The 19422-nt window shown below is 40.7% G+C and overlaps 2 protein-coding genes across 3 annotated transcripts in view; one reads left to right on the top strand and one right to left on the bottom strand.

The window, feature by feature from the left end:
- The window catches only part of MYPN (myopalladin), a 106576-nt gene that overhangs the window by 25881 nt on the left and 61273 nt on the right, over positions 1–19422 (bottom strand). The window contains exons 9-13 of the mRNA XM_037905846.2: positions 16418–16534; positions 15320–15686; positions 12041–12640; positions 8562–8709; positions 765–857 (exon numbers count right to left, since the gene is read on the bottom strand). Of these exons, the coding sequence (XP_037761774.1) occupies positions 765–857; positions 8562–8709; positions 12041–12640; positions 15320–15686; positions 16418–16534 (1325 nt within the window). The remainder of the gene's footprint in view (positions 1–764; positions 858–8561; positions 8710–12040; positions 12641–15319; positions 15687–16417; positions 16535–19422) is intronic.
- LOC119566874 (WAS/WASL-interacting protein family member 2-like) overlaps positions 1–19422 on the top strand; it is a 140284-nt gene that overhangs the window by 90528 nt on the left and 30334 nt on the right. The gene's annotated exons all lie outside the window — the stretch shown is intronic.

Raw genomic sequence — 19422 nt, 5'->3', positions numbered from 1 at the left:
AGGTGATTAGGTAGAGGATATGAGGTCAGAAGTAAGGTACAGTAAATCCATGAACAATTTGGAGAATTCAGGAAGGCAACTTTTAGCTACAGTTGAATTAGATGGAACTTGAATGAGGATGGGGAGTGTTATGTCTTCATGGAGTAAGCAAGTTGCGTGACCACAACTGAAAATTTAGAGGATGGGGATTTGGACTACAGAAGCCAATAAACCCTTGGTTTTTACACACATTGTAATAAAGAACAAAGGAACAAAGAAGAACGCATGGCACATGAATCTTCTCTCATATAGTCATTTGAGTTATTACAGTACAAAGGAGAACCCAACGCAACACAGCAGAATTGTTGGAATGGTTACTGCTCTTTAAACCTCCAGAGTAGTCAATATCAAGCAACAAAAGGCATTCCATTCTGCCAAGTGTGATGTCTTCACAGCGCTCCCAGCCCCTGCTACCGTAAGGACCACAGTTTGAGCCCAGAGATTTTTACATAGGGTCTTTGTGTAGCAGTGCAAAGACCTGCTACTGGACTGGCTCAACTGTATAGTTTTAAACTATATTAGTGTGTTTAGCAGCACAAATGCTGATCATGCAATTTTTCAAACCTACAAAGAAATGCAAATATAATAACTTTTTAGAACAATGAAGCAATTATTTTCATATCACCTTTTTTTTACCAATTGTGTCAAAGGCAGAATTTGGAAAAGAAAAATCTAGTGACAAGAATTACATATGTTGTAACAAAAGTTGGATAATAATGTTGTACCTTTGATACATCCTGAGTTAGATAGTTGAAGACTGGGGAATCATTGCTTGGTCCCTGAAGTCTGCGGGTCAGTTTTTCATCATATGTTGTTCTCTAGCAGAGGGAAGTAATGGGATTAGGAAGATAGTACCATAACACTTAAAGGCATAATTTTAATGAATCTGGAGCTGATTTCGGAATAAAAATATAATGAATGAAGTTCAGAAGTAATGAAATATTACAGCATAATTGGAAAGTCTGATACTTGTTCTAGATACTTGGGGTATTTCAGCAGTTTTTCTGCAGATTTTTATTTTATACTGGCTGCTATCAAAAAAAAGATGCAGTATGCAATTACAAAGTAAGGGCATTTTCTTCTTTATATTGTGCTACTTTACAGCAGAGAATATGGGAGGAGGGAGTCCATCTGATGGAGCCATTTAAAAGTCAACCATAGGCATTTATTCTTTCTTGTGTTTTTCTTTAATTAAAAGTATGGCATGCATAAATGACCATGTTATTGCAACATCCTGATCCTGCACTGTGATACATGCTGGCAAATTGTTGTGCTCATGTGGAGTCCCAGAGATGTAAGTGGGGCTTCATGCAGACACAGCAGTCTGTGCACCCAGATGACTATGCAGAATCATGGCCTAGATTTGCACAGTTTAAATTTTAAAAATCAGGAAATGACGAAGATAAGGTTCCAACAGTACAATTAACTCAGGAATGTTGTAGGTGTCGTATTTCCTCTTCCTGTTTTTTCTTGTTATGTCTATAATTCAATAGATTTGTTAAAACTATAATAATATATAAAGTAAAACAAGGTCATGTTAATATTGCTGTAGGAATCTTAACTTTAACTTTTATTGAGTGAAGGTATCATAAGAAACTTAAAATGGGGAACATGAATCTCTTGCTGAAATAAGTAAATACTGTAAAATTTAATAGACTTTAGTCTATTTGTCTATTTACTCATTGTGTGTGTGTGTGTTTGATTTGTTTTTGTTTTTAGGATTAGCATGAAAGAACAGAAACAAAGCGATTGCTGACAGGTTTTCTGAATGACTGATCTTGTCAAACAAAGGTTATAGAATTTTTTAAAGGGTGATTTACATAGAAAGATTAGAGAAAGGTGGTTCTAATTGGGACTAACTTGGACATCAGTAAAGCATTTCATAAAGCATCACACAGTAAAGTAATTAATGATCACAAGTTTGAGTAATAAATCTAGACTGGAGTCCTGGACAATAAACTGGCTGAAGGGAAGAGAACAAAGGCTTGAGCTGCAATTTAAGGACTAAAATTCAAGGTTCTTTGTTCCTTCAGCTGGTGATGACTGTGACACCCTGGTATCCCAATATTCACCACTGTGATGTAATTAGGATATATTTTGTACAAAGTATGCCTTGTGAGATATCATTCTAAAAGTCTTGATCTGCTAGACAGTAATATCTCATTGGATTGTATGTGCTAGCATCATATGTGAAGTTATGAAGTTTGGCTATATATGTGTTACTGAAACATTTGAGGTTGAAAACATCCGCAAGCAGCCTTTCAGGTACAAAATTAAAAGGCCAAACAATGTTAATGGCTTATTGAGGAAATACACACAAGCACAAGGATTACCCCAGGAACTGTGTACAATAGAAACCTCTCAGAGATAGTGCTACACAATGGGAACTGTTTGACCCAGGTCACAGCAAAAGAGCTTTCCAGCAAGTGGGAAGAAGATATAAAAGGGGTTCAATGACATCATGATGGTACCTCATTCTCCCTACAACAACACACCTGGAAATACCTGAGGGGCAAGGACAGAACTGTGGAAAGTGATGGTCCCAGGCTAGAGGGATTTTTAGCCTGTGTATGAAAACCTGGGAAAGCCAAGGCAGCTTGTGCCTTAAGAATCTGCCACCCTGTTTATCACTCAGGGTGAGAATTTGCTAATTCATATCCTACCTTTCTAGTGTGTTAAACTCAGTTTGTGGTTTTGTTTATTTACTAAGGTAATCTGCTTTGATCTGTTTGCTATCACTTATAATCACTTAAAATCTATCTTTTGTGGTTAAAAAACTTGTTTTTGTTTTGTCTGAAACCAGTGCGTTTGTAGATTATAATTTAGGGCAGAAAGCTACTGCATATCTCTCTCCACATTGTGGGAGGGGGCGAATTTTATGAGCTTACACTGTGTAGTTCCCTGTGCAGCGTGAGATGGTACAATTTTGGGTTTACACTCCGGGTGGGGGGTGCATGCCTTAGAAACTGGGAGGTGCCTTAGCTGAGCCTTCCATGCAGAGCTGATCTCAACATCTGTTTGTAAAGCTGCAGCTGGGCGTGTCCTTATCTGTGTGTATGCTGGTGAAAGAGCAAGCTTGGAGAGCTTGGCAACTTATCACAGCACCAAAGTGTGAAAAGGAGCCCAGGCTGGTGGGTCAGGTGAGGTCAGTGGTACTCCAGTTCCAAGTGGCATCCCAGGGGGAACCCGTCATAGTGACATCTTGCTGTACAGTCAAAAATGAAATATAAAATAGTAAAAATCTAAGATCACAGCCACTCACATATAATACACAGGCATCAAAAATACAAACCACCCCCAAATGATCAGTTCTCAAGTAGTCAGATGCAAGAGGAAAACAGAAGAGCAAATGTGGGGAGGGGGGGTGTGAGTGGGGAGGGCAAGGTGCACCCAAACTGTCAAAGGCAGACCAACTGAAATTAATGGATTTGCAGTGTCCCAACAAGCAGAGTGTGAAAATCTCAATGTCTGTTTTCTAGGTGGTGAATTCTATCAGTGAGGACCGTTGTCCAAAAGAGACCTTTCTCTTTGATCTTGATTAGACCTAGGGCCTTAAAAAAGACCATAACAGTCAGCCAGGGACATAACGCAACTGGTGACTGCTCAAGTAATTAGGGTACATCTACACAGCAACCCCCCCACCCCCTCACAACAGCAACTCTCAGAGCCTGGGCTCATGGGGCTTGTGCTGCTGGGATAAAAACAGCAGTGTAGATGCTCTGGCTGGAATCTGGGCTCTGAGACCCTTCCCCTCTTGCCAGGTCTCAGAACCTGGGCTCCAGCCCAAGCCTGAAAGTCTACATTGCTGTTTTTAGCCAGCGTGAGCCCCTCAATTCTAAACCAGTTGACCTGGGCTCTGAGATTCACTGCCACAGGATTGTTTTTGCTGTGTAGACATTTCCAGAGAGCCTAGATTGCTAAGAGTTTTACATATTAATACCAAGGTCTTGAATTATATCCTTTGGCATATTGCCAATTACTAACCCTGTTTTGTCTTGTATTATACAACTGGGCATTCTCCTTGAGGGCACCTTGACTTTGGAATTTAGTTCCCTCCCTTTATCCAAAATAGCCTACATCTGTATGTTGCTTTTTGGGATGGCTGAAGTATGTGTGATTATGGTGCTTTAGGGTATAGGGTTTTCTGAGGGAGTTTTGGGGGTCTTTGTGGGGTGTGACTGTGTTTTGTGGGCTCTGAGATGAGATAATTGTGGTTATCAATGATTGGTTGTTTTGTTGGTGGTGGTGCAGAATGAGTGAAAAGGAAATGAACTCTGATCTGCTGTTGCTGTGTTTGGTTTTCATGAGGTGTAGTTCTGTTATTGGTTAGGGTGCCTAGATGAGCCCTTGGATAAACTCTCTGCCTCCTGTATTGTGAAAGGGCCCAAAATGTCCATTACTTAATCATCTGCAGCTTTACTCTTTGTACTAACAATAAAACAATCACATGCTGCTCTCAATGTCTCATATGAGATACAGCCAGAGAGCATTGCTGCATGGTTTTCTTCCTGGTAAACAACATAAAAGGGTGGGTACAATTCATAATTCTTAGGGCTGCAAGGGTTCTACTCACACAACTAATTCAACTCCTTGTTCTCATTCCTTAACTCTAACTTTCCTTGATTATTGTAGATCTAGTTCCCTTAATTTTACTATAACACAGGGTTTTGAGATTTATTTATCTTTGTTTTCCAATCAATTATGTAACTTGTATGGTAGCTTTCCAAGGAAATAACACTGCTGTTAACTCACAAGTGTTGTCCAAATAGTAGAACTTTTCCCATTCATAGTCCCATTGAAATGAAGCTTGTAAGTATAATTCAGTTTAAAGTATGGTTATGAGGATTAAAGTATTTAGTAAAAATGGCATCTTATTACTGCACATACAGTAAAATTTACATCTGCTATTAGCAAAAACATGTTTTTACTCCTGCCAGCACTGCACAGCTAACATAGCTGGGGAAGACTATATTATAATCTATTCCACCTCATGCATCATCAGCAAAATTACTGGCTATATTCTGAATCTAGAATCCTTTATTGTTGGTGATGAATGGTATACTGGATGAAGCTGAAGGAACACATCTGGATTATAAAATATCATGCTGAGTGCACAGTTAGCAAACTCTTGACTTGTAAGCTGAACAGATTTCACATGAAAGTCCTTGTTGGATAATAGGGAATCAAGATGTAAATGTATATGGAATCACTCTTGTGTAATATAATAGTAATTATAGTAATATAATAAAATGATAGCAGCACTTTATATTTACAATTCAGCATAGTACATCTTTCATTCCGGATGATCCCAAGATGCTTCACAAATTGTATTATACAGCAATCACTTTCCCTGCCACTGAAATTCGGACAACTCTAAGATACAATACCAATGCGGAGTCCGGTGGCACCTTAAAGACTAACAAATTTATGGCACTGTTGCAGCTGGTGTTGCAAGATATTTACGTGCTAGATGTGCTAAAGATTCATATGCCTCTTCATGCTTCGGCTATCGTTCCAGAGGACATGCTTCCATGCTGATGACGCTCGTTAAAAAAACAATGCATTAATGAAATTTGTGACTGAACTCCTTGGGGGAGAATTGTATGTCTCCTGCTCTGTTTTACCTGCATTCTGCCATATTTTTCATGTTATAGCAGTCTCAGATGATGACCCAGCACATGTTGTTCATTTTAAGAACACTGTCATTAAAGATTTGACAACATGCAAAGACGATACCAATGTGAGATTTCTAAAGATAGTTACAGCACTCAACCCAAGGTTTAAGAATCTGAAGTGCCTTCCAAAATCTGAGAGGCACGAGGTGTGGAGCACGCTTTCAGATGTCTTAAAAGAGCAACACTCTGATGCGGAAACTACAGAACCTGCACCACCAAAAAAGAAAATCAACCTTCTGCTGGTGGCATCTTACTCAGATGATGAAAATGAACATGTGTCGGTCCACTCTGTTTGGATAGTTATTGAGCAGAACCCATCATCAGCATGGACGCATGTCCTCTGGAATAGTGGTTGAAGCATCAAGGGACATATGAATCTTTAGCGCATCTAGCATGTAAATATCTTGCGACACCAGCTAGAACAGTGCCATGCAAACGCCTGTTCTCACTTTCAGGTGACACTGTAAACAAGAAGCAGGCAGCATTATCTTCTGCAACTGTAAACAAACTTATTTGTCTGAAGTACGTCTGATTGGACTTGTAATAAAAAATAAATATACAGTGAGTACTGTACACTTTGTATTCTGTGTTGTAATTGAAATCAATACATTTGAAAATGTAGAAAAATTGAAAAGTATTTAAATAAATGGTAATCTGTTATAATTTAACAGCGCAATTAATCACAATTAATTTTTTTAATCGTGCGATTAATTTTTTAAATCGCTTGACAGCCCTATTAAAAACAATATTGAGAAAATCAAATATAGTGAAACTACTAGCTAAGCTCAATATAGGACAATACTCATATCCATTCATTAAATACTTATCTTTTCTATGCAGGACTGATTTATCAATGTTTGAAAAAGCTGAATACAAATTCCTAAAAAAGAACTGTCTCCTGGTACTCAAAATAAATAAATAAATAACCCCCACAAATAAACAAACAGAAATCCAAGTTAATGCAGAAATACTTGATATAAAATAAAAAAAATATATTTTTCAATATTTCATTTGCTGGGACAAAGTACAGAAACACCTACATATAGTACATCAATTTCAGTATGGTGATTTTTGCCCACCTGGCAAAAACAATGGTATTAGTGGAGAACACCATATGTCCACTATTCTTTTTTTCCCCCCCCTTCATTTCATGTCCTGTTTGAAGACCAATACCAAGAGGTTTTCTCTCAAACTTTCAGGTGCTAGTATCAACCAAACCAGTATCCTCCCCCAGTTGTGGAGGTATAAAGATGTTAGTGACTCAGGGTGGGGATCTGAAAGCAGAGGTGAAAACAGTGGATTTAGCTCTAACACTGAGTCCATTGCGGAGGAGATGGATTGTTCATTTTGCGGTGGAACTAGACTTCCCCTCTTTTTTAACATTAACTTTTGTTGAACCTCCCCAAAATTGTATGTTGTCTGGCAAGTTATCTTAGTAATTAGAGATGGGTCAAATCTGAACTTCCTCGAAGTACTTGGGCTGCAGGATTCAGGATTTTGGTTTGGCCTCATTCCCAATGATAAATACAGTATATAAATAACTTGTGGCATCAGCAGATAACTTTAATACTATGCAGTGCCCCTTGTTTCTACAGAGATTATCATGCAGTTAACTTGACAGACTGACGTGTATTTCACAGTAGTTATCTAAATAATTTGTCTTACTACCATAGCAAGTACAAACTGTCACACTTGTGATTCATCTGCAAAACATACCACATGCCAATTGTTTTACTAGAAGTATTCTAGGAGGGGAATCCATGAGAGGAAAGGTTAACAGCATAATTAAAAAGCCAGAGATTACAACAGCAGTTGTAACAGTGGGTAACTGACTCCACAGAGCCACAGTTTTCAGATACCTGTGTATTCTCTTTCAGAGATGCTTACATACACTTTTTAAAAAGTTCTTCTTTGTGAGAAACTTGGGCAAATCCCTTCTTTTGGGACTAAGCCTCAGTAAACAGGTTTAGTACAAGGGGTCCCATGTAAGTGGTGAGAATAGAATACTTTCCGACAGATAAAATGGCTACTCTGTAGCCATTAGTACACGCTCAGTCCTTCATGTCCAAGTTCATACCAATATTGTTAAATGGCTGTTGAATCTGCATTATCAAGGAATTTCCGCAGCCTCCCCCAACATTTTGTTGCCACCTTAATTTCTTATTCACCCACATTTTGAAGTATTTACTGATCCTACTTATTTCAACTGATATTCACTGTCTTGAGCTCTGTTAAAAACTTATTTAATCAAGCTCACCTAACACTGGCTTTGAAGTTCCTACTGAAGGACATAACGGCTACCACAAACATTTTTATGATAAGCTGATAATGAAATAACCTCTCAACTAATATTACTAAGCTGTCTGAAAAAATGTTCATAACAAAAAGAATTAAAATAGCATATTAATTCATACTATTTCAACCCAAGTAAACAAGCAATCTTTCATACAATTAGTTGCCTCTACTTAAGTTGTAACAGATATGTATAGTAGATGAATTAAGATGTGTGTAATTAATTAAATGTCATGAAAAGTGAGGAAGTGAAATCCAGTACAGGTGAGGAGTCTATGCCCAGATAAGGTTTTATATTCCTGCACTGCTACCTAAATTTTCTCTATTAGAGATTATCAAGCAAAAATGTAATTCAGTCATAAGAACTCTCACAGTACAAAATTCTACAATCCATACCTCTTTATATCCTTTTAAAAACTCCAGTTTGTTATTGCAAAGCAGTACGTACTACGAGACCTCACAGCCTTACAAGCATCTATGTCCCATAAGACTCAACATCTGTCTTGCTTGTGATGAGTGAATGAAGTGCACTTTAATAACAATCAATATTTTTACCTGCTGACTACTATGTCGATGGACTTCCTCTTTGAAATTCATTTTTCTCTGCAGGTCCCTTACAACTGCAGCTTTATTGTCATGAATATAATCATCTGTTGTTAATTGCTGGGGCTTTACATTTTTCTTCATTAGTCCATGGGTTGCTCTAGAAAACAGATCTGTTACTAAAATGCTGATAATGATAAATAGTAGTGAATCACTTTTGTAATGTCATTCATTATACTCTAAATATGCAAAGAAATCAGCTGACTGCTTCATCTATTAAACAGAGAAAAAAACTTACTATCTTACTGTGTGCATTTAACTCTCCTTAATGCCAGTAGGAATTAAGAATGCACATCTAGAAAAGAATACACATTATATACTACATCTTGGTTCCAGATCCTTCCTTTCTGGAATGATGTCATCAGAATAACACCAAGCTGTTCAAGAAATGTGTGTACATCTAGGCATAGGTACACAGAGACATAGATGTAACATATCAAAAAAGTTAATGGTGTTTACCTTACCAGGGTAACCATGTAGTGGGTGTGTCTTCACTCTCCCCTTCTCTTCTGATATTTTCCCCTGATCATTCATTCCTTTCTGTGCCCTCCCCTTCCTGGTTCTTCTAAGCCAAATCCCTACTTTTCCATTTCTGAGATGCTGTCTCTTTTTAAACTAAATAAAACTTTAATAAATGTTTGAATATTAAACAACAGTCTCTACACTAAGCGACTATGACATTGGAACACTATGGCCTTCCTGCCCCAAAAGCAATTGGGGAGTAAATCTGGAATGTACTAATATAATTAATTAGTTGTGTTCTCACTAATGGGAAGTAACGGTAGAAGGGGTAACAGTCCCTCACTATGAAAAGCACATTTATCTTAGATCATCCCGCACAAGTTTGGTGTTATCTCACCATTCCTACTGCAGTAACTCTTAACATCACCAATGAAAAATAATGAAGCTAAAGTTCTGGTAAATCATGGAAATGTAGGGCTGGAAGGCACCTCAAGAGGTCATCTAGTCCAACCCACTTCACCGAGGTAGGACCAAGTATACCTAGACCTAAATGTTCATCTGTTAACTCAAATAATGTTCAGCTCCTCTGTATGATTATTTTTGGGCCCCTCATTTTGATGCTTGCTCCCATATTAAGATGCACATTTGGCCCTTGGCAGTTTAGGAGCTATTTACATGTGGAGTTAGCTCTGGACTATGAGCCAGGAACTGAATAATATGGATAATAATAGTTACCTACCATACTTCAGTATTCTGAGGATTAATTAGTTAATGATTGTAAAGTGCTATATAAACATGAAGTGTGATTAATGTGAAGGGAACAATTATTCTGCAGTACTTATGCACTAGCTCCAACTGGGTTTTTGTTTGTTTGTTTTTTGCCTATTGTTGTTGTGAGGTTGTAAAAGCCTGCAGAGATCTCATTCACTGTTTGGTGGGGTAGGGTTAAAATCGTAACTAAGAACATGACAGCTCTGTTTCATGTGTCTGCCTTCCATGCTGCGACTGCAGAAGACCCCAGGCATGTGTTCTAGAAATGTTGCTGAGCTCAGCAGAAACCAATTACCTGGTGGTGCTGAGCAATCTTAAATGTACAAGGGGAGAGGTTTCTTCGAATTTTACTGTGAAAGGCTGGTGAGTGTTGGGAGTAGACATAAATTTTTGTAAATTCCTAGATTTGTCTGTATTTGACATAAAGTTATGGTCATGGGGACTGCACACACGACTGTGAGTTAGGAGACTCTAGGTTTATTCTTGACAGTCACTGCCTTGCTGTCTCTCATTTACTCCATGTGCAAGATAAGGAAGTAATGCTAACTCCCCCTTTGTAAAGAGTTTGGAGGTCTATTCATGAAAAGATCTTTAAAAGTGTTACAGTCTCACGCAGTGTTGGTGTGAGATACAGCAGTTATTATTATTATTAATAATCTCAACTCTGTCAAGAAAACAATGACAGAACACCCTCTTCTGGCCTTCAGGCAACCCCCCAGCCTCTCCCAGCTCATCATCAGAAACAAGCTTCCTACAGACCAGGACACACCAACTCCAAGTAGCACCAGACCCAGCCAGAACAATAGATGCAAAAACTCTAGATGTTATCTTCACTGCTACGATTATCAATACCCCCAACCACATACCTTTTAAGATCCGTGGGTCCTACACATGCCAATCACACTATGGGGTATACCTCATCCAGTGTACTAAATACCCCAGTAACAATCCCAGATAATCCCTACGCTCTCAAATGAACTCACACAGGAAAATAATAAAAGACAAAAACACCATGGTGAACACTTTTCACAAAGCAATCACTCCATATCTGACCTATCAGTCTTCATCCTCAAAGGACACCTGCACAACACCTTCAAAAAACAAGCCTGGGAGCTTAAATTCATAACTTTACTAGACTCTAAAAATCCTGGACTGAATAGAGGCACTAGAGTTATGTAAAACACTATATAACCCACTAACCCCCCCACACCCAGCATTTTTTTTCCTCTTTCCCCCCATGACTGCAGCGGTATTAACTGGCCACTTCACCTTGAACAGTCCCTTGAAATATGTGTCATCTACTTATTCTAAACAATCTGTTCCACGGTGAGTACATTTCCCAGACCTGAAGAGGAGCTCTGTGTAAGCTCAAAAGCTTGTCTCTCTCACCAATAGAAGTCGGTCCAATAGAAGATATTACCTCACCCACCTTGTTTCTCTAACAAAAAAACGAGACACTTGAAACATTAATCTTTTGGGTATAACATCTTACTTGTTTGGTTACATAGAGCACACTAGTCTGTCACATAAACCTCTCTCTACAACTTGTTCTAATAATTAAATTACCATTTATTTGGAAACTATTAATTCATCAGAGCTTTTATATGGGTCTTTAAATGTTTAACAATTGCAAACAAAACAGCATCCTTTTGTAAATTATTTTTAGATATACCTATTCTATATGCCTACCATTGGGTCACCGTGTCTTGGTTACCAAATCCTTTAAAAAATTTTAAATAATTTACGCACAGTAGGTAAATGAGCTTTTATAGCTCACAGATAAATGGGTTTAGATTACTTATCCTGTAAAATCTCTTCCTCCCACTAACAGAATTCTCTGCATCCCTGACGAAGTCCTGAGAGTCCTCAATATCTCCCACCTCCATCCATTTTAACCCTACCATCTTGTCATCCTGAGTCCACCCTGTCCTCCAGGTATCATGTTTTAGCTACCATCTTTCCAGATGGGCCTGCCTCAAAGCTTCCTTAATTGGGCATAAGGGTTGAATGAATCAAATCCTCCTTTCCAAGAAGTGGGCATGCTGCTAAAGGATAAAAACCCACCAATATCTTTTTATTTCTCTTTCATGAATGACATTATTTCAACAAAACATCCATGTGAGCACAAAACAGAAATTAACGATGGTTTCAAAGTAACCTCCTGTACCAATTTCAGCTTGTAAGTTTGTGCTACTTACGCAGCTGGTGCGCTTCTAGGCAGACCCATAGCATTGGTTGGTGGTATAGAAGGAAGTGAAGGAAGGACAGAACTGAGAAAGGCTACTGGGTTCTGAATCCGGCTGATTGGAGAGACAGGAGTAGGAAGTACGCTGTGGGGCTGAAACTGGTTCAGGCTAGATATAGAAAGCAATAGTGGAGGCAACACTGATTCTTTGGGACTTGCTAGAGGCTGCTCACTTTGGCTTGTAAACCTTCCTGGAGACCTTGTCTGGATTGGTGGAGGAGATCCTACGAAATTTTCCTTGTTCATTGTTCTTTCGGTTCCTTGAGGCATGCTGTTGAATGTAGGCACTGGGGAGCTGGAAGGGGAGTTGATAGGTGGTGTGGTGTTCTGGGAAACAAGGAACTGTTTCGGTCGGGTATAGCTGAATGTCTGGGAAGGAGAGGCTTTGGCCTGCTTGTATATAGTTGATGTAGACTGCTGGTTGAATGAAGTAGCAGAGTTCAATATACCTGTGTTGAATGGCAGTTCTCTTGGAGATGTGGGAGATGGCTGCTGTAGATGCTGCTGTTCAAGCAAGACTTGGTTGTGGAGCTGTTGTAACTGGGTGGGATCGCTGTATACAAAACAAGGATAGGTGAAATCTGTCATGTGCCACACCAAACTGTTAAACAGGTTGTCTGTGCTGCCACTGTAATTCTGAGAGTATAAATTTTCATGTGCAGCTGGTCACACCTTGGGCTCAAAAGGAAAGGGGAGGAAATTGTGATACTGATAACAAAAACTAGAGAGAGCGTCTTTCCTTCTCCCAGCTCCAGTTACATACCATGTACTGTGGCATCAAGCAAAGAGAATGATATCGGGTGGAAAGGAAATACTGTTAAAATAAACCACTCCTTTCCCCTGCTAAAAGCCCTTCCCCTTTCTTCCCAGTGCCATAATACATACTATTTGATTGGGACAGTTTTGTTTTTTTAAACTTTAACAGGTGAAGAGAACTATTTGCAGGAATATAAAACTCTGATCTGGAGACTTCATTTCCTTTATTTTAAGAGAGTCAGATTCTGCTGTTATGGTTAGTACTTAGTAGTTCGTCTCCACTGAAGTCTATGAGCTTGCACTGGTGTAACTGAGAGAACAATTAAAATGAACTTTTACAATCCAATATCAAGCCTACCTTGTTAACATCGGTTAAGAGTTTAAACTGAGTGCTGAAACCAATAGTATGGTAAACAAAACTCTGTAATAACTACACTTCAAGAGTAAATGTAATCAGCCTTAATTTGGCTAGTGTTGACATTCAGTGCAGGGCTGGAGTACATCATTCAGGGAGTAGGTGCATTTCATGCAATTTTTATTTTCTAGATGTTATTTATAGTGGATGTCTTTGTTTACTTTGCAGTCAAGGTAAATTCTTTCCCACATTATGTGATATATTTTGTTATTATGCATGTGGAAATATAGCATATGGATAATAGGCTGCCTTTCCCCTTAGTGAAAAACAACATAAATAACCAATATGGGATGTGAAGAGTCATCATGTAATAAATTGCTCAATTTTTCTTTAATATCTAACAAAGAAAGATAGACAAGCTGCTATTGCTTATTTTTTTAATGTTCATTTTATATTGCACTTTAATCTTCACCATTCTACGCAGAGTCTTCAAACCTTATGGTGCATTCATCTGTCTATGAATTCACTTACATTTTCTTCACAGGATTATAAATTTCACATGAAAATTTATCTTTCTGGCACTCCAAATCCAAACCCCATGAATTTAGTGGACCTTCAGATTTATTTAAATGTAACTGTTGTTCTTCACATAATTTAGTACCCACAAAAAACTATGTTAAAAGAACATTATTAAGATTTCAAAGTCAAGCACTGAAAAGTTACAAAATGCCAGAATTAAGGTTGCCTGTGCAAGTTTAATTTGGCCTCCTTGAGCATCTGCATTATGATACAGCCTTTAACTACATGATCACATATTATTTTTTCCACAGAACTCCGTAGTCATTCAAGTGTTCGGCAACATTAATAATGTTGTGAAGACTTACCATGTCCCTCCTCGGCCTTTTTTTCTCTAGACTAAACATCGCAATTCTTTCAACCGTTCATCATGTCAGGTTTTCTACATCTCTTATCATTATTGTTACTCTCTTTTGGACTCTCTCCAGTTTGTTTACATCTTTCTTAATGTGTGGTACCCAAAACTGGACACGTTACTCCAGTTGAGGCCTCAGCAGTGCCAAGTAGAGTAGAACAGCTACCTCCCTTGGCTTAGATAATACATCCCAGAATTACATTTTCCTTTTTCACAAAAGCATCACACTGTTGACTCAGATTCAATTTGTGATCCGTTATAACTCCCAAATCCTTTTCTGCAGTACTACCATCTAGCTTATTATTCCACATTTTGTAGTTGTGCATTTGATTTTTCCTTCCAAATGTGCCAAACAAGCTGTTGGCAAGTCACTTAATCTCTGTTTTCTCATCTGTAAAAGTGATATGATACTACACATTTGCCTCAGAGTATTAATTAGTTAATTTTGTAAAGTACTTTTAGATCTTTAAATGAAAGATGCTATGTAGGTTTGCTTGTTTGTTTGTTTGTTTTTTATGAAGGGCTCTACACTGCTTGCTAAATTGGATTTGAGGCAAGGAACTCTATAAGTTCTATTAGCAAAAAGATAGAAGTTCATTTCTTTAATTAACTGCAAAAGGGTGTCTAGATAAAAGAGGATGCAGTTTGAGTGTAAATCATGGCTGGGATTCCAGAAGTTGCCCTTGAACAAAATTACACTGGTCCTTAAAATCTCCCCTCAGACCACACAGTGCTCTAATCCTGCACTGGTATCACACAGTCTTAAACCTCTAAATATTTGATTTGTCTCAGGATGAGATTAATTTTCTGGGTTATAAAGTTATAAGGGAAGGTCTCATGAATCTTCAGTTTCAGTCAAGAAATACTACACCTACTTATCTATATGAAATACAAAATTGTATGTATCTACACCAGATAAGATTACATAAGCAGAGCTGACTGAGAAACTTGCAAAGTGTGCTTGCATTTTGCCTGGATCCAGGCAGTATGATTAATCTCTTACTTGCAACAACACACACAAAATATCATAGAATTCATAACACAAAAAGGAATGGGAAAATATTTTTGAATTTTAAAAAAATGTTGTAATGCACTTTCATTTTCTCATGAAATACACATGAAATCAGAATTAATTTAATGGAATGTGATTTCTAACACTCATATTAAGACTTAAAATCCCTTTTACTTACAGTTTTGGTTTAGCCAGTACTGGAGGGGGCTCTTTTGTAGGTGAGGTTGGCTCTGGTATTTTCATTGTCTGTCCACTACTTTCCTGGAAGTAGTGTGGTCTAATCTGGTTTGCAGATACTCCTCCATCTTCTGATGATGTTTCACTTTCTTTATCATCTTCAGGCAGTTTAAAGTGCACCCGCAGGCCTATCTTAGAACTTGACCTGGGTTCATTGTGGTTCACAAGAACCCCTTCTAATTTAGGTTTTGGGGGCTGATCCACCACTGGAAGTGAAGGGATGAGTGGGGTAGGATGTTGTTCAGCAGCAATTAAGTTGATTGAACTCATTGTATGAAGGGCAGCAGTATTGCTATGGTCCTCAGGCCCTGAAATGGCAAATATTAAACTTATATTGTTACTTAAATGTGGTGAATTAGATTACAGTAAAATCATAACTGTTGCAGTTGGGAAAGCTCAGATTAATGCCTTAGCTAGCTTTGGAATGAATTGCTTTGCTGTATTCATACACATACACATACCTATTTCTTAAACTTAACGGAATATTATAAAGAGAAAAAAAGAATTTTTCTACAATTGGAAAGATCTAGAGGTGACCTACACCCCTGTTCCCCAATGAGTTTGCAAGCATCTTCAGAATCAGTCAGAAAAATTCTCTAGCTTTTATGGTTGCAAAGGAAACCTTCCAAACATGAGCGAAATGCAAACTAATGATGTGCTGAGTCTTTCTTTCCATTTATTGATGCGTTACTCAACCAGCTGCTTTGTATCTCCGAAGCTCAAAGCAGGTGAGTGGCAGTTGAGGATCTGGGCCAATGTGTTCGTTTTGGGCTTTATACTATAGTAAGAGAACTGATACACTGGAGAGAATCCAGGGAGATTACAAAAAAGATTATTGATCAAATCCTGAGGTCAGTGACAGTTTAGCTCGAGAAAAGATGCTGCAGGATTTGTCCCTTCATGTCCTACCAGGATGGACAGAAGTACTCTAACTGGAGGAGTGAAGTTCTGAAAAGACACAGCAATCTGCTCTATACAATATCACAGCCTGATCCATTTATATGTACTTGCAAGAAAGTTACTAAAAATTCTCTCTTACCTTTAACAGTTAGACAAGCAATGCTAGAGACGGTGCCATATTTATTGCTTGCAGTACATGTGAAATTCCCAGAATCTTCTGAAAACACCTCAGCAATTACCAAAGTGCAAATGTCCTCTGAAATTCATCAGCAGAAATATTAGTGTTTTATAGCCCACTGTAAGTGAACTCATGCTAATGAAACACATAAAGGCCTTGCCTACATTAGGACATTTTCTAAAAATTTCCCACTACTGCTAAGAGTGATTTAGCTTCACCAGTGTTAACAATGTTGGCAGCCCTAGCATAAGTTGGCTGCCAGCTGTCATTGGCAGATCTGCAGCAATTGGTGTCCCATCTATAATAGGGCTCTAACATTGCTTGCACAAGTGAAGCTGAACAGGTGTTAGCAATATTGGGAACATTTTCTAAAATGTCCTTACTAGGGATGCCAACTTTGTAATATTTAAAACCCAGACACTCCAGCAGGAGTGCTAGAACCTCTCCTGGCCCACCCCCCCAGCCCAGGGCACCCCATGTTCTCCCCATGCCCCTCCCCATTCCACATTACCTGGGGGCAGGAGAGATGCTCTGTCGTCCCTTGCGCCGGCTCCCCCCGGCACGTTCGGCCGCCCTCTCTGGCAGCCAGGCCTGAGTGGGGAGTGGGAGGGAGCTACTCCCGGTTGCTGCTCTGTGCAGTGTGGCCAGCTGCTTGGGAGAGAGCCTGGCTGGGGAGGGGTGGCGGTGGCAGCCTGCTGCCTGCCTAGGCTCGGCTTCCGGGGACAGGAATAGGGTTGCCAGACGTCCACTTTTCAACCAGAACACCTGGTTTAAAAGGGACCCTGGCGGCTCTGGTCGGCTCTGCTGACTGGGCTGTTAAAAGTGTGGTCGGCAGTGCAGCAGGGGCCTGGGTCTAAGGCAGGCTCCCTGCCTGCCCTAGCTCCGTGTGGCTCCAGGAAGCAGCTGCCAGGTCCCTTCAGCCCCTAGGCGCATGGGCTGCCAGGGAGGCTCTGCATGCTGTCCCCACCCCCAGTGCCGGCTCTACAGCTCACATTGGCCGGGAACCACGACCAATGGGTGATGCGGAGGCGGCACCTGTGGGTGGGAGGGCTGCATGTGGAACCTCTCTAGCCACCCATGAGCCTAGGGGCTGAAGGGACCTGGCGGATTCTTCCTGGGAGCTGCGGTAAGTGCCACCGGGATTCCGCACACCAACCCCCTCCCCCAGCCCAGAGTCCCCTCCCGCACCCAAACTCCCTCCCAGAGCCTGCACCCTGCACCCCCCCAACACCCAGCCCTGAGCCCCCTCCTATACCCCAAACTCCCCAGCCCCACCCCAGAGCCTGCACCCCCAGCGGGAGTCCTCACCACCCGCCCTGCACCTCAATACCCTGCCCCATCCTGGAGCCCTCTCCAGCACCCTGAACCCCTCATTTCTGGCCCCACCTGGAGCCCGCACCACAGCCCATACTCCCCCTCACACCGCAACCCCCTGCCCCAGCTCAGAGCCCCGTCCCACGCCCCAAAGCCCTCATCCCCAGCCCCACCTCAGAGCCTGCACCGCCAGCTGGAGCCCTCACCCCCCTCCCACACCCCAACCCCCCTGCCCCAACCGAGTGAAAGCGAGTGAGGATGGGGGAGAGCAGCAATGGAGGGAGGGGGTATGGGGCGAGCGGGAGTGGGGCCTCGGAGAAGGGGCAGGGCATGGGCAGGGCCAGGGGGAAGGGGTGTTCGGTTTTGTGCCGTTAGAAAGTTGGCAACCCTAGATAGGAGACAAGCATGCCGGGGGGACATGCTCAGTCGCTGTCCCCGGAAGCTGAGTCTGGGCGGGGAGCAGCCTGCCACTGCTGCCCCTTCCCTGCCAGGTTCTCTCCCAGGCAGCTGCTCTGGTCCCACCCCTTCCACTCCCCGCCTGGGCCAGCTGCTGTGGGGGGGACTCGACCCTGTATGTGCACCCCCCAACGCGTCGCCTAACCATACTTTTGGTGTCCGGTTACTGCTTCTGACCGGACATTGCCAGGTGCCCCTTTCGACTGGACTTTCGAGTCGAAAACTGGACACCTGGCATTCTTAGTCCCTACTATATACAAGGCCAGAAAACAAGTTCCCCTTCACTAAGGAGCTTAAAATTGAATTTAAGCAAGTACAATGGGCCAAATTTTTCCAAACTACCGCAAAAAGGCTCTTAACGCCCTAAGATAGGTGGAAAAATGAGTGCAGTTAGCTGGAAACAGTTTTGGTAGGATCATCCCCTGTGGTGAAAAACAAAGACCACATCTACATTTAGGGCCTGACTTTCAAATTTACAGGCACAATTTTGCACATGGAGTGAACTGTCACCACAGTTCCCACATCAGAAAGTCACTCTTTCTGTACCATGGAGACTCACTGTGGGCACCAAATTCTGAATACAAATTTGGTAACTTGGTTTGAAAATGAAATCTGTGACTATGCTGTTCCTGGCTGACCAGTGTCTGACATGTCCTGGCAGCTGCCGCAAGCTGCTAAATACCCATCATGGTGGGATTGTTTGTATTTAGTCAAGCAGCAAGTTTGGATAGCATTTCAAGATTATAGAAGTCTGGGCTGACAAAGTTTTCTTCAAGGACCAGTGAAGGTTTTACTGTTGCTTTGTAAGAACTTTGCCAGGAAGAACAGGTGATCAATCTTCTATTAATATCTTGTGGGGTGACGGACCATGCCACATTTTGATTTGTTAACCCTTTGTACTTATTGGGAGAATCCAGTAGCAGTACAGAGGTTACTTGCCAATGATGGTAACAGAATGATAGTTTATTATAATGCTAGTTTGTCGTATTATAGTACCTAGCTTATGCTAAGATTTGCCAACCACTGCTTATGTGGAAATCCAGATTCTTTTTGAATGAGCAGTGGATGATGAGTCAGTGGCAACTGCACCCAGCTGATTACCTGCTAACAACTGCTTCACATTAAGCAGTGATACCACTAGCTGATAAATGATGGCATTGGTAGATTCTGGTGGAAGTTCCATCTAGTCATTCCTG

Source organism: Chelonia mydas, chromosome 7 (assembly GCF_015237465.2).
Source record: "Chelonia mydas isolate rCheMyd1 chromosome 7, rCheMyd1.pri.v2, whole genome shotgun sequence".
In the NCBI taxonomy this organism is placed as follows: Eukaryota; Metazoa; Chordata; order Testudines; family Cheloniidae; genus Chelonia; species Chelonia mydas.
This window is presented reverse-complemented; position numbering and strand designations above follow the sequence as displayed.